The following is a 14,476-nucleotide window of genomic DNA, read 5'->3' on the forward strand; positions in this document are numbered from 1 at the left end:
TGCATCAGGGGGCTTCAAATGGGACATGGTGTCAAAAAACCAGTCCAGCAAAATCTGGCTTCCAAAAACCATACGGCGCACCTTTCACTCTACGCCCCGCTGTGTGGCCGTACAGTAGTTTACGGCCACATATGGGGTGTTTCTGTAAACGGCAGAGTCAGGGCAATAAAGATACAGTCTTGTTTGGCTGTTAACCCTTGCTTTGTTAGTGGAAAAAATGGGTTAAAATGGAAAATTAGGCAATAAAATGAAATTCTCAAATTTCATCCCCATTTGCCAATAACTCTTGTGCAACACCTAAAGGGTTAACAAAGTTTGTAAAATCAGTTTTGAATACCTTGATGGGTGTAGTTTATAGAATGGGGTCATTTTTGGGTGGTTTCTATTATGTAAGCCTCGCAAAGTGACTTCAGAGCTGTAGTGGTCCTTAAAAATTGGGTTTTTGTAAATTTCTGAAAAATTTCAAGATTTGCTTCTAAACTTCTAAGCCTTGTAACATCCCCAAAAAATAAAATATCATTCCCAAAATAATTCAAACATGAAGTAGACATATGGGGAATGTTAAGTCATCACAATTTTTGGGGGTATTACTATTTTGGGGGTCATCACAATTTTTGGGGCTAATTTTTCCCAATTTTTGGTAAATTTGACTTTTTTTTATGCAAAAAAAATTATTTTTTTTAACTTTATTTTACCAGTGTCATGAAGTACAATATGTGACGAAAAAACAATCTCAGAATGGCCTGGATAAGTCAAAGCGTTTTAAAGTTATCAGCACTTAAAGTGACACTGGTCAGATTTTCAAAAAATGGCCTGGTCCTAAGGTGTAAAAAGGCTGTGTCCCTAAGGGGTTAATAAAATAAAAAAGGACTACTTTTAGTACTCTTTGTCATATGTTTTATGTAAAAAAGAAAAATCCAAGCTGTATTTTTTTCATGTCCATTAGTAGGTGCATGAGCGTCAGATAACCCACCAGGTCTACTTACTGTTTGGTAGTGATTTTCTCTAGCTATGTGATTCAAAAGACAAATACACAGTAAACCTAAAAGTCTCTTTTTCTAGGGCTCAATAAAATGTACATTTTCTTTAAAGACTAATAGGGGTTTTGAATCCAAGAACACTGCATGCAAGGCAAGCATCTAAACCATTGAGCTACAGCTTCAGACAGCAGCCTCTGAGATTTTCTTCATCTATATGATGGAGCAGATTAAAAGTACAATGAAGCTAAAATTCAATGCGGCGCTGACTAGTGAGAAGAGAAAAGTCAGACATCGGGGGTCACACATCATTTGAATTTGTCTATTTTCTAGGGCTCAATAAAATGTCAATTTTTTAAAGACTAATAGGGGTTTTGAACCTAAAAACACTGCATGCAAGGGAAATGTGTAAACCTCTGAGCTATAGCTTCAGACACCAAACTAAAAGATTTTCTTTATCTATGTGATGGAGCATATTAAAAGTACCATAAGACTAAAAGTCAATTTGACACTGATTAGTGAGAAGAGAAAAGTCATTAAGACGATAAGTCAAACTCAGATGTCAGAGTCAAATATCAAAATCAGAGTCAGGTGTCACACTGGCATTATTCTGATACTTGACTATGATATCTGACCATGTCCTAAAATGAACACTGTATATAAGGGCCTTAAACCCAGGCTAAAGGTCTATTCACATGCAACAATAATTTTGACAACTTGTTTATTTTGGATCAATCAGAAGATATTACCCAGTCTACGTGCACAAAAAGATGAAATATAAAAATATTAAATAATTCATGTCAACAGCCATTATGTCAACAGCTGTACTGTAAAATGAGCGTGCTCACCCGGATAGCCCTAATGTTCTGCTGTACACATACAAAATGTCCTCTATGTGCACAGTTGACTACTGACTGTTTATCTGTATCAAATAAGCATACTAATGCCCATTCACACATCTGGGGAACGGTTGGAGGTGGGTCGGATGGTAGTAACAACTACAAAGAACTGACTGGGAAAATCACTACCACAGTTGTCTCATAGTCTGAGTGATAGTAAGGCTGGGTTCACATCACATTTTTGTCTTGCGTGTAACATATACATTAAAGGGATGCCTCCTACAGATGCCGTACAGTGGCATCCGTCATCATAGAGATCCACTATAAAAAAACAAACAAAAAAACAGCCTATACTTTTTTTGCTGAACTTTGCAGGATGGAAATGCCCAGTTTACAACTCTTTTGCATCCTTTTCCCCCAACGTAGATATAAAACTTAGGCCTAAACTGTATATACCTGAAAATGTCAAAAAACGTAAGGGTAGCCTAACGCTAGACTAGTTTAAATTTTTATTAATTATACACAGTGAATATAGTAAAGACTGATGAACCCAAGTCTTACCCGTTGATCCAGGAGAAATAGCTGTGAGGAGAGAAAAAAGAAACATGAATTGTAAGAGAATGGATTGTACATACCATAATTCATTCAACATGGATCCTATCATAAATGTGGAGCTGGCTGTACAATCCTGTGCATCCACTTAAGTAAGTCAGTTCAACATGTAAACATCAGACAGACTTTCTTAAATGGAGTTAACTTCGACTGGCCCATGGTGAAAAACGTTGGCAAGGCTACCTTTTGTACTTTGGATAAAGTATCTGATTAATCAATCACTGTCCTGACCAGTGGCATGTCCCAAGCGGCAAGTCACTGTTGGATCACGTCACCGCTAAGGCCAATGTTTGGCCACAGTGGTGCATGTGACCCTATCCGAATTTTTACACGCTAGGGACTAGAATAAGTCAGACGGCGCTGGAATGGATCAGCAAATAGAAGGCGAGTGCCTTTTTATGTTAGGTACATGCAGGGCCGGCGCCACCCATAAGCAAGGTAGGCCACCGCGTAGAGCGCACTCTTGCTGGGGGCACCGCTCTGGCCGCAATAGAAGTCACAGCTCGTTCTGCTCTGACTGTTCTGCGCTACTCTACACCGCCCACAGGAGTATACATTTATAAACTGTAATCCGTATCCTACAGTAACTTTAACTTTAAATCAGCGCTCATCTCTCTACTACCTTACACTCAGCTCTGGTAACAGGCAGTGCCCATTCACACATCTGCCTGTTACTGGAGCTGAGTGTAAGGTAGTAAAGAGATGAGAGTTTTTGAGGTCTGTTGGTTACCTAACAGCTTAAGATTGGACTTCCGTTTTTTCATTGAAACTTTTAAGAATTCATCCATAAGCAGCTCAGGAGCAGTGGCACGTTTCACAGGGTCAGGCTCAAAACAATTCAAAAGAAAGGCCTTTGCCTCCGCCGACATTGTTTCTGGGATTTCTGGATGGATTTTAAACATTCCGACCTGCAGGGTACAAAGTAATAAGATGCAAAAGGATTTGAGTCATATGTAATATACATCCCATTATTAAAAGGGGTTATAAACTATTTTTTTATTTACTACAGCTGTTAAGTTTGTAGCACCTCTCCCGACAGGTCTGTTTTAGTAACTACTTGTACTCCCTATGCAATAACAATTCTGGGGCATCTTTTCTTATGACTCTATGTTGTGTTATTTCTCTATTATTTCTATTAGTAGTTTATGAATAAATTGCCATAAGGGTCAGTCAGGATGTTACCAGTTGGGGGGGGGGTCCCTGCATAGTCTAATATTATTGACATTATCTAAATCAGTGATGAAAGTGTCAGACTGTGCAGGAGCACAACCCAACTGGTAACATATTGCAAACTGCTGGCCATTAATTCATAAACTGCTAGCAGGGATAACAGAGGAACAATACAAAATAGCATAATAATAATAATTGTTATTGCAAGGGAAATGCGAACAGCCCTCTTTAACCCTCTAATGTCCCAGACAATTTTTTTCCAGTTTTTACCTCCCCACCTTCAAAGAGCCATAACTTTTAAGGAAAGGAGCATGATCATTGTAGAAGGAAACATCAATCTCTGATATTACAAAGTTTATTATGTGCACTTGTACTATTCATTTATGGGGGAAGGGGGGGGACTAAAGCGTTACTTTAACATTTTTACTAATATGCGTGTGGCTATATGAATGGACATTAGTATTCTCATTGCCATGGCTATGCCCAAGGACATGCATTTATTTATATCTTTTAAGGAAATATACACCTTTTATATTACTATATTCGATCTATACCAGATGTTTTTCTCCTGCTATAAAAGTTAAACAAAAGAGAGACAATTACAAAAGATCCATGTCCCTAGACATAGCCATAGAAACCAGACTGCAATATCCTTTCAGAAATCTGAAAATAGTGCAAAATAGAAATAAAGAGGCACATTTATTAAGACCAGCGTTTTAGGATCCACCAAAGTTATGAAGAGGCGCCAGTTCTATATGTAAGACAGCTTCCGAGCTGTCTTACATTTAGACCTTTCTCTATGCCTGAAACAGGCGTAGAAAATGGTAATTGAGACTGGCCTGCCAGCCCATGCCCGCCACAACTTTAAACCTGGCGTCAGTGGGGTGAAGTCGCAGTAGGCGTATTTCAGTATAATAAAGAATAAAAAGTTTTATTTCTAAACTTGTTTAGGACACCTTTCATATTAACCTATGGGTACACATACTTTAAACATGGCAGCTTGTGGTTCTCCTAGTTCATAAAAAGGAGGCTTCCCTGTAGCCATTTCGATTACTGTGCAGCCCAGGGACCAAATATCTGCAGGCTTCCCGTACCCCCTTGGACCTTTATCTATTATTTCTGGAGCCATGTACTGAAGAGTGCCTGAAAAACAACACTGATAAATTTATACATGAAAGAAAGAAAGGCTCTAAGCTGAAAACAAATACTGCTTGCTATGCATAAAAGACCCTTGATTGGGGCAATTATTAGAAAGTAGGGTTCATAGGAATGTTCCTTCCTGATCATGGCCTTGTGTCAAGGTGCCAATGATCATCGGGTGAAAACATCTCTGATACAGTCACCTAAATCATGGTTTCTGGGAAGCAGATCCTCCTCTCTAAACAGCAAACCAACAACTGATAGAACCAATTGTCATAAATATTTGGTATGTCCCATCATAAATGTCTACAATAGGAATACACTTTTCATGCATTTCCACCTTGGAACCAATTCAAACATATTTATAATACAGAATTTCATAAGCCATGGTCAGACAACAGACTTATTACAGAAGGTACTTTAGACATAAGAATGCTCAGAAAATATCATGCAGTTAGTGGCAGAAAAATAACACATTTTTGGTAATATAACTCCCAAATATACTTAAAGGGTTTAAAGGCAAGATCGCTTGAACAAACATGTATTCGTTGGCCATGAGTTGATCCTTCACTATTGCTACAATGAGTATGTGAAAAACATATTCATGAAAAATACACATGAAATACTCATGTGCATACAGGTTTTAAGAATATTTAATAATACTACACGTAATTAATATTCTAACTACATTGGCAAGCCATGAGCTATGATATTAATGATGTACAAACAGAAGCAACAGCAGGATACTTTTTTAACGATAATACACAATTGTCTTACCGGTGAATGTCTCTGTATTTGGGTTGATACCAGCAAGCCTCTTTGACGTACCAAAATCAGAGATTTTCAGCACCCCACTATATGTGTTTATCAAGACATTATCACCCTAGAGTCCAGAAAATAGTTTTTATTAACAATCTGATCTTATTCATGCATCCTATAGCACTGCTGTGATTAAGGCTTCCCTTGCCAATCCCATCTGATCTTCATAGGAGGATTAGGTCTGCATTAACTGCTATACTTACAACACCATGACAGACCCCACAGAGCGATGTGACTTCCATTATAAAGTGGAGCCATATGCAAATATGAACACTCTTAGAGATTAATACCAAACCACTAATAAATAGGTTTCATTTTCATAACTATTAGAACTTTTACCAGGTGCAGGCCTTCATTCTGCTGATTGGTAGGGGTGGTATCGGTTGTACCTACATCAAAACTAATATGTATTCCTGGAAAGTTCCTTTAAACTGGATACTTCTGGATTAATGGGGTTCTCTGGGATTTTTATACGGATAGCTTATCCTCCTCGCACCCCTGCCTATCCAGCGTTCTACAGTAGCACCGATGCAGAAACTACATAGCGCTGTCTATTTATGGTTACTGCAGAGTTCTTCCCATTCAAATGAATAGGAGCAGCGCTGCAGTAATTAGCTCTGTCCTCTACACAATGGACGGAGATGTTTAATTCCAGCGCTACTGCAGAACAGCTGACTGGTGGATGTGATGGGATTTGGAGCCCTACCAATAGAAAAACTCTGAAGAACAAATGTATGGGTTAATCACTGTACACCCCACACACAAATATCTTGAACCCTAAGAATGCACACCTTTATGTCTCGGTGTACTATCTGATTATCATGAAGATATTTCAAGCCTTCAAGAATCTGCTTGGTATAAAATCCAATCGTTTGTTCATTGTCTTTCAGAGGTCCCCATTTGGATCGCAGAAGAGCAGAAAGGCTTCCTGTAATAAAACAAGAAGTCAAATTATACGCAACAAGTGAGGTTATTACAATTTAACCACATAGAGATATAATTACAATTTGACCATCAACACTGCAATAATAGTAACTGACAAACAGGATTACAGAGCAGCATCTGCCTATAAGATAATTTACCAGAGCAAATATGCTGCCAAATCACCATATAATAAATACATGGCCCAAACAATAGGGTAAAACACCAATGTTACTAAGGAAAACAATGTTGATGCAAGTTATGTGTTTATCTCCTTTTCTTGGTGGGGGGGGGGGGGAGAATAACTCTCTTTAGGGAGAGAGCACCTTAATCAGTGTGAGGAGACTAATGGGAGGGAAGGGATACAAATGAGCTCTTAACAAGCTCTGTCTCTCATGCCACCAGATGTAAGGCAGCTATCCTATAAGTCAATGTTCAGCTCTTAAAATAAGCCTTGAGACATGACTTGGATATTAACCACTACAGGACCGGCGCATGCAGGATTGCGTCCTGGCGGCGGCCCTGTTATTCCTCCTGGACACGCCATTGCGTCCTCTCGAGAGACGCGAGATTTCGGGCAGAGCCGGCCCACACATACACAGTGCGGGCCGGGAATCGTTAAAGGAGTATTTCGTCATCAGCCTGCCAGCCAATGATCATCGCTGGCAGGTTGGTGACTTAAAAAAAAAAAAAAATCGAATCAGAAGCCATATAACACCTTATATTTATAAATATAAGGTGTTAAATTGCTTCTCTGCTGGTCCTTTTCGTCAGTTGGTCCCAGCAGAGGAGCACACATCACAGTGAATACACACCAAATACTACACTTAGCCCCCAGATCACCCCCCATCACCCCAATTAACCTCTTGATCACCCCTGTCAATCACTAGTGAAAGAGAAAAAAGTGATCAGTGTAAACTGTCACAATCAGCATTGGTACTTTTATAGTATCTTGGTCCACGACTATAATTTGCTCATGGGAGGGGTGGACTTCAATGACCAGATGTTGGCTCCGTATTTAGTTTCCCGCAGAACCAGACGCTGGTATAAGAAGGTGTCTGTATATTTGATTCAATTGGCTCTGTATAATAGTTGTTCTCTACAGTAAGGCTAGGAGAACAAGATCCTTCCTCAAATTTCAGGAAGAGATCATCGAGAACCTCCCGTATTCAGGAGGTTCCGTGGCCCCAACCACCAGTGTAGTGAGCCGTCTACACAAGCGATATTTCCCCAATGTCATTGCTGGTACCTCAAACCAACCGCCACCCCGAAAAAAATTGTTGTGTCTGTAGCAGGAGTGGAATAAGGCGTGACACCCGCTATTTCTGTCCTGACTGCCCTGACCACCCTGCCCTATGCTTAGGGAAGTGTTTCCGGAAGTACCACACACAGGTACACTTAGCATAGGCATTGCGTCACACAGGACAGGCGTACACAGGGCTCTTAGGGCCATTTCACTCACAGCTGCTGCAAACCTCTTTCACCTGGGACAAAGTGCATAATGTACTTCGCCACATCTCTGGGCGATTTGCGCTTTGCACATTGTCCCATGGGGAAGGAGAGGTTTGTCCTATAAAAAAGTAAAAAATAAAATAAAATCACTGGTAAGCAAAAAAGTTAATGTTCTGTTCCAAAAGTTCAATAAAGTTTATAAAAGTTAATGTTCTGTTCGAATGTTATTATCATGTTAATAAAGTTCATTTATTGCGTTGCGGCCTGGTTTTTTCTTTTTTGTTTAGTTTTTTTACCTTCTAGGTGGACCAACCGATGAACCAGCTGCAGCACTGATGTGCATTGTGACAGAAGCATTGCGCTGCAAAACGAGATTTATCCTCTGCAGTAAAAAAGATACGTTTGCCGAGGCTTATGAGCTGAGGGGCGGTGTTCATATTGCTTTGGCAAACACTTTGTATATAAAAACAAACAAACAAAAAAAAAAACGGCAATGATTTATTCATCCACATCGATTGATGTGAATGGAGAAATCGGGTTTGCCAGGGCATACGAGCTGAGTGGGTATGGATGTTGGGCGGAGCTCCTATGTCCTGGCAGACGCCTTTCCCCTCTTTTTTTTTTGGCAGAGATTTTTTCATCCACATTGATCGATGCGAATGAAGAAATCTGCACCGTTCATTTTTTCTTTCAGCCCAGAGGCTGAACGGAAAAAATAAATCTCATTACCCGTATGCTCAATATAAGGAGAATAGCAGAAACTCCTAATGTTGGCCATACATGTAATGATTGCGGAGACCATCAAATGCCAGGGCAGTACAAACACCCCACAAATGACCCTATTTTGGAAAGAAGACACCCTAAGGTATTCGCTGATGGGCATAGCGAGTTCATAGAAGTTTTTATTTTTTGTCACAAGTTAGCGGAAATGATGTGTTTTTTTTTTTCTTACAAAGTCTCATATTCCACTAACTTGTGACAAAAAATAAAAACTTCCATGAACTCACTATGCCCATCGCGAAGTACCTTGGGGTGTCTTCTTTCCTAAAGCGTGAGAAGAAGTTTGAAATCCAAATGTGTAAAAAATGCAGTGATCAATATATATCCTCTGTATACAGGGCCGGTGTGAATGTATCCTGGGGCCACAGCCAGCTGTGATAGATTACACACACATATATATATATATATATATATATCTCTATGATATAATGACTGATACCAGAGAGAAGAGGCTGCAGACACAGCAGTGATCACTTACCACGACCTTCTCTGGTTTTGCTGCAAGAGCTGAAGGACCAGAGCGGACGTCACCACCAGGGGAAAGGGCGGAGCTCAGCAGTGGAGAAGAGCGGCATACTTGAATTGGCCGTAATGACGTCACGCCATAGTGACTAGACCAGTTAGGGAGGGGCTATTTTATTCGGTGTACAGTAGTGTAAATAGAAGCCGCGAGTAAATGGCGGCCATCCTGTGTGTGCAGCCAGAACCTTATTTAGAATTATGGGGGTAGTAGTAAGATGGATTGTGTAAGGGAGGCGGAGGAAGGAAACAAAGACAGCAGAGGTAGGGAGGAGGGCTACTTGCCCGCAGCAGGGCTAAGTTACTGAACAAACTACCTGCCCGGCGCCCGAAACTGCATGTCCAGGGTGTCGGGCGATACGATTTCCACACCCCTGGCTCTAGCTCGCATGCGTCCATCATCTGGTTATCCTGGAATGGCCATCTGCTCTACTGCAGCCAACCACCAGCTTCAGCGGTTATGTGTCTCTTGTGGACACGTCACCGGTGAAGCCAGTTACCGACTGCAGTGGAGCAGCTGACCATGTCCATACCCAGGAGGAAGTAAACACACCGGGAACTAGTAGATGGGCACACGGGAACCACTGAACAGAACCGGAGCAGCAGGGGGCAAGTACGTATGAATCTTTTAAAAGCAGAGGCAGGCATCCGCTAAAAGGTTAGGTATTCACGCTAAACCCTTTACACAGGCCAACACGGCATGTTTACAACACATTTACATGCAGCAATCACTTCTGCTGTATAGGCACAAACGATCACTACACTGATACACATTAATTGTTTCTGGGCAGTAGATGGCTATTTAGACAGTACAATCTGCTGCCCAGAAATAATGATTTACATGTTTGTACCAGCAATGCCAACAATTGCTTAATTATTCATAGGGTAATAGGCGGCACCTTTAGACAGAGCAATTATTAGAAAGGAGTGTTGCTAGGACTGCTCCTTCCCAATAATTGCCCCCATCATTGACCCATGTAAAGGGGTCTTTAGAATACAGGCAAATTATCAGAGCTTGGTTCATTGCAAACATTTAAAAGGAAGATTCTATCATAGATAGCATTCATTAAAAAAATCCCTCTTCCAATTTACACTGATTGTTTAAAACAGCATGGTGAACACATCCCTCCTTTTCTTTCATTTCATGCTTGGTAGTAGATTTGCTCTGGTCTCCCTTTGGACTTTTTTTTTTTATTATATAAACTTTTATTTTTTTAGTTCTCATACAAAAAAATACATAACAATATACCATTTACAATGCTATAAGATCCAAAAGTCCGTCAGTTCTAGTCCTTAAAGCATAATTAAATATGATTTCATGCAAATACCCATAATTATATAGATATCAACTAAAGGTCTCACTGCCTGGGGGAAAAGCAGGACCAGCCCGGCATCAAAGGGTTTAGCATTACAGATAAAAAACGAGATCTTATTTAATGTTATTATCTCCATACTGAGAGGGAGCATAGGCCCGAGACCCGGGCGGCCCACCGAGCAGCGAACACGCACCCCCCACGGCCTCCCTCAGACGCAAGTAAGCACCACTGACAGGGCCAACACCCGTGGGGCGAATCTCTGGTGCTCACCTATCCCGTGTGGGGCAAGCTCACAGCGATCTTTGATCGCACCCTTCCGTAAAACCGAAGAGAAGGGGAGGGGGGTCCAGCAGTCTTCTATCCCAGTGGTATAAAACCCACTCCCAGGATTTCCTGCCTCATCCCCATATAGTTGGATTAAATGTTAATGGCTTGTTTAAGCATAACTCGCATGGGTTCTCCACGGTGTCTCATGGAGAGGGGACACAAATCAAAGTGTCACTCAACAATCCCCAACACTTGGGGAGAGAAAAGAAAAATAGCCAGCCAGCACTGTCTCGTTAGGAGGGCAGAGCCCGGCATCAACTCCAGTTCATTAAGAAGGAACAAATGAGGGACCCAAACCACACCCGTGTCAAATCGCTGCCCGTAGTAAAAACTCACGTCCAAGAGAAAAAGCCGCATCCCGGGTCGCACCCGATGCCCGGACCCCCCAAGATCCCGAGCCCCGAACCCTCACCAGAATGTTAGTCAATATTTTAAATTGATCAAGAGTTAACCAATATCTAATACCGGTGAGTCCTGCCAGCCCCCGGCATTTCCAAAGATGCTCCAATGCTCTATTATGGCTTCACATTCTGCATTAATACATTGCATACACAAAGAAGCCGGACAATTGGATCTTCCCCAAAAAATCCCCCACCTTACCCCCCCCCACCCCCCACCTTGCAGACAAAAACAAAAAAAAAAAAAAAAAAAAAAAGTTAAATTAGTTGGTCGTATCCCAGTCTTTCCACAATTTATCCCACTTTAAGTATACTCCTCGTTGTTTATACAAGATCTTCTCGTAGCTTTTCACCTTCTCAACCAAACCCAGCCAATTATTACACTCTGGAGCGGAGGAGCAAAACCATACTCTAGAAATGAGAAGCCTAGCCAGAAACATCACCTTAATCAACAATCGACCATTTGTAGGTTGGTGATTAACCTCCGATAGATCTCCCAGGACCCATATCCTGGGAGTGAAGGGAACAACAATGTTGAGTTTACGAGCCAGATTGGTTTGAACCGATCTCCAGTACCTGCTCACCATTGGACAGTCCCAGAACAGATGTAAATGATCTGCCTCGGATTTACCACAGCGTGGGCAGTTAGAGGAGGTTCTAAGTCCTCTCCTATATAACCATGTAGGTGTCACATATATTTTGTGCAAAATATTAAATTGTACCACAATGTGATTAAAATTATGCAAAACCAATTTTAAACTTTCCCCTATATTCTCCCAGTTTGGGGAGCCCGTCGCTAAAAGCGAAGATGACCAGGCTCTCTGTCCTGGTGAGAGAACGTCAGAAAAAAACTTTTTCATTAAGTGTCTATAACAGTGAGATACTTTAATTCTCGTGACAATTTTCTTAGAAATTAAATCATGTAAAAATTCAGGAGTTTCTATAATAAGAAGATAGCGATTCGCAGTGCTAGAAAGTGCTGACCTTAATTGAAAATATGCATACCAAGCCACCTCACCTAGATTTGCCCCTTGCTTTAAATCCGCAAGGGGCAAAATGTGTCCACCACTGACCACTTGATGCAGGTACTGAATGTTCTTGGTCCTCCAATACTGGCTGCAACTCAAGTCATTTAAATTCAAGAGCTTTGGGTTGTGCCACAGTGGAGTACAAATAAGTGATGCCCCAGCTCCACACCAGTTCCTTATATTTCGCCAAGACTTTATGGCCATTCTGCAGAAGAGTGTATACCCATTTAATGCATTTAATAAATAGTCAGACTCAAGTACTGTAAAAAAATCTGCAAAGCCTGAATCTTTCACCACCCTGCTGCAGAACTGGCTATTTTCCCATTCATTAAACAGGCAGAGTTGAGAGGCCACAAAGTACCCCCTAAAGTAGGGGAGGTTAAGGCCTCCCCGACTATAGGGCATAGAAAAATAGAGTACCTTCAGTCTCACACGCTTCCTCCCCCATATTAAGTCATTGAGCATCCGCTCTATCAATCTAAAGTACTTATCTACAATCCATACAGGCGAGTTGCGCAAGATATATAGAACCTGGGGCAGCACCACCATTTTTATTAATGAAATTCTGTCGGCTCTTGCCGACAGGATTTTTTGCCATATCTTTATTTTAACCCTCAGCTTTATCAACAGAGGGAGCAGATTAAGTTGTAGATATTCCTGTGGTTTGGCAGAAACTGTTATCCCCAGGTACTTTATTGAATCTGAGATCGTTAGCTGGTTATACCGTTCGCCCCGCAGTTCATCTATAGGGAGGAGAACGGTCTTCTCCCAGTTGATCTCGAGACCGGAAGGACCGGAAAAGAGACCAACCAGGTCCATTATGCGAGGAAGAGTAGTGTCTGTCTGATGAATGAAAATCAAGATATCGTCTGCATAAAGTGATACTCGATCGTGATTCCCCATTATGCCAAAGCCAGCCACCCTCGGATCCTGCCTAATACTAGCCGCTAAGGGTTCAATGTAAATATTAAATAGCAGGGGGGAGAGAGGGCAGCCCTGACGGGTACCTCTTCCTAATACAAAACTCTCTGTTATCATGTCGTTGATCCTTATCCTAGCAACTGGAGAGTTATATAGGAGCTGTACCATCGCCAAGAATCTTGGGCCAAAGCCCATTTTTTTCATCACCTCCCAGAGAAAGGTCCACTCCACCCTGTCGAAGGCTTTAGTAGCATCCAACGACAGGATGGAGCGGGCGCCGCTCCCCGGGGACTGGATATTCATAAATAGCCTATGCAAGTTATGATGGGTGCCCCTTCTTGGCATAAAACCATTTTGATCTGGATGGATAATAGTGGATATAACCCGCGAGAGCCTCCTAGCCAAAATTTTTGATAGTAGCTTAACATCGGTATTTAATAAGGAAATTGGTCTATAGGAGCTCAATTCTGCCGGGTCTTTATCCTTTTTCGGAATTAGAACAATAAGAGCCTCCATCATGGAGCATGGTAAGCCCCCTCCCTGGATCGCCTGGGAAAACACCTCAAGTAACTGGGGGAGGAGCGTCTCACCATGCCTACGGTAAACTTCATATGGGAGGCCATCCAATCCTGGCGATGAGCTCCCCGAGATAGACCCCAGAGCCTCCTTTAACTCAGAAAGGGACAGCTCCTCCTCCAAAAATTCCACCTGAGCTTCATTCAAGGTAGAAAGTGGAATCCTCTCCAAGAATCGCATCGCCAGTTCGGGTGTCGTAACAGGAGGGGGTCTATATCTCTGAGCAAAATAATGTAAGAAGGTATCCCTAATCCCCTCTAAATTTGTTATGGTTTCCCCCTCTAAATTACGAATTAAAGTGATGGATTGATTTTTCCTATCTTGTTGAGTAATTATTCTTGCCAGGAGCTTACCAGGACGTCCAGACTCCGAGAAATATTTAAGCCCCTTAAAGAATACTCTATGATTTGCTTTCTCTAATAAATACCTTTCCAAGCAACAGCTAGCCTTCTGCATCTCTTCCCTGTTATATTCCGTGGGTTGACTGGTAAAACACTCATTGGTAGAGGCAGCGATCTTAACCAGTTCCTCCTCTTTACACCTAAATATTCTCCTTGCTGCAGCGATCTCACTGATAAAGACCCCTCTTAGATACGCTTTCAAGGCATCCCAAACTACATTGATATTAGCAGAGGGAAAGTTTACCTCCCAAAAGGAGGATATCAATAATGTAATAGACTG

The 14,476-nt window shown here is 41.6% G+C and overlaps 1 protein-coding gene across 1 annotated transcript in view; it reads right to left on the reverse strand.

Annotated features, from left to right (window-relative positions):
* MAP3K5 (mitogen-activated protein kinase kinase kinase 5) overlaps nucleotides 1–14,476 on the reverse strand; it is a 185,903-nt gene that overhangs the window by 22,439 nt on the left and 148,988 nt on the right. Inside the window, exons 17-21 of the mRNA XM_044289658.1 lie at nucleotides 6,349–6,485; nucleotides 5,516–5,621; nucleotides 4,584–4,741; nucleotides 3,159–3,336; nucleotides 2,378–2,398 (exon numbers count right to left, since the gene is read on the reverse strand). Coding sequence (XP_044145593.1) covers nucleotides 2,378–2,398; nucleotides 3,159–3,336; nucleotides 4,584–4,741; nucleotides 5,516–5,621; nucleotides 6,349–6,485 — 600 coding nt within the window. The remainder of the gene's footprint in view (nucleotides 1–2,377; nucleotides 2,399–3,158; nucleotides 3,337–4,583; nucleotides 4,742–5,515; nucleotides 5,622–6,348; nucleotides 6,486–14,476) is intronic.

The sequence above is a fragment of the Bufo gargarizans genome, chromosome 4 (genome assembly GCF_014858855.1).
Source record: "Bufo gargarizans isolate SCDJY-AF-19 chromosome 4, ASM1485885v1, whole genome shotgun sequence".
Lineage (NCBI taxonomy): Eukaryota > Metazoa > Chordata > Amphibia > Anura > Bufonidae > Bufo > Bufo gargarizans.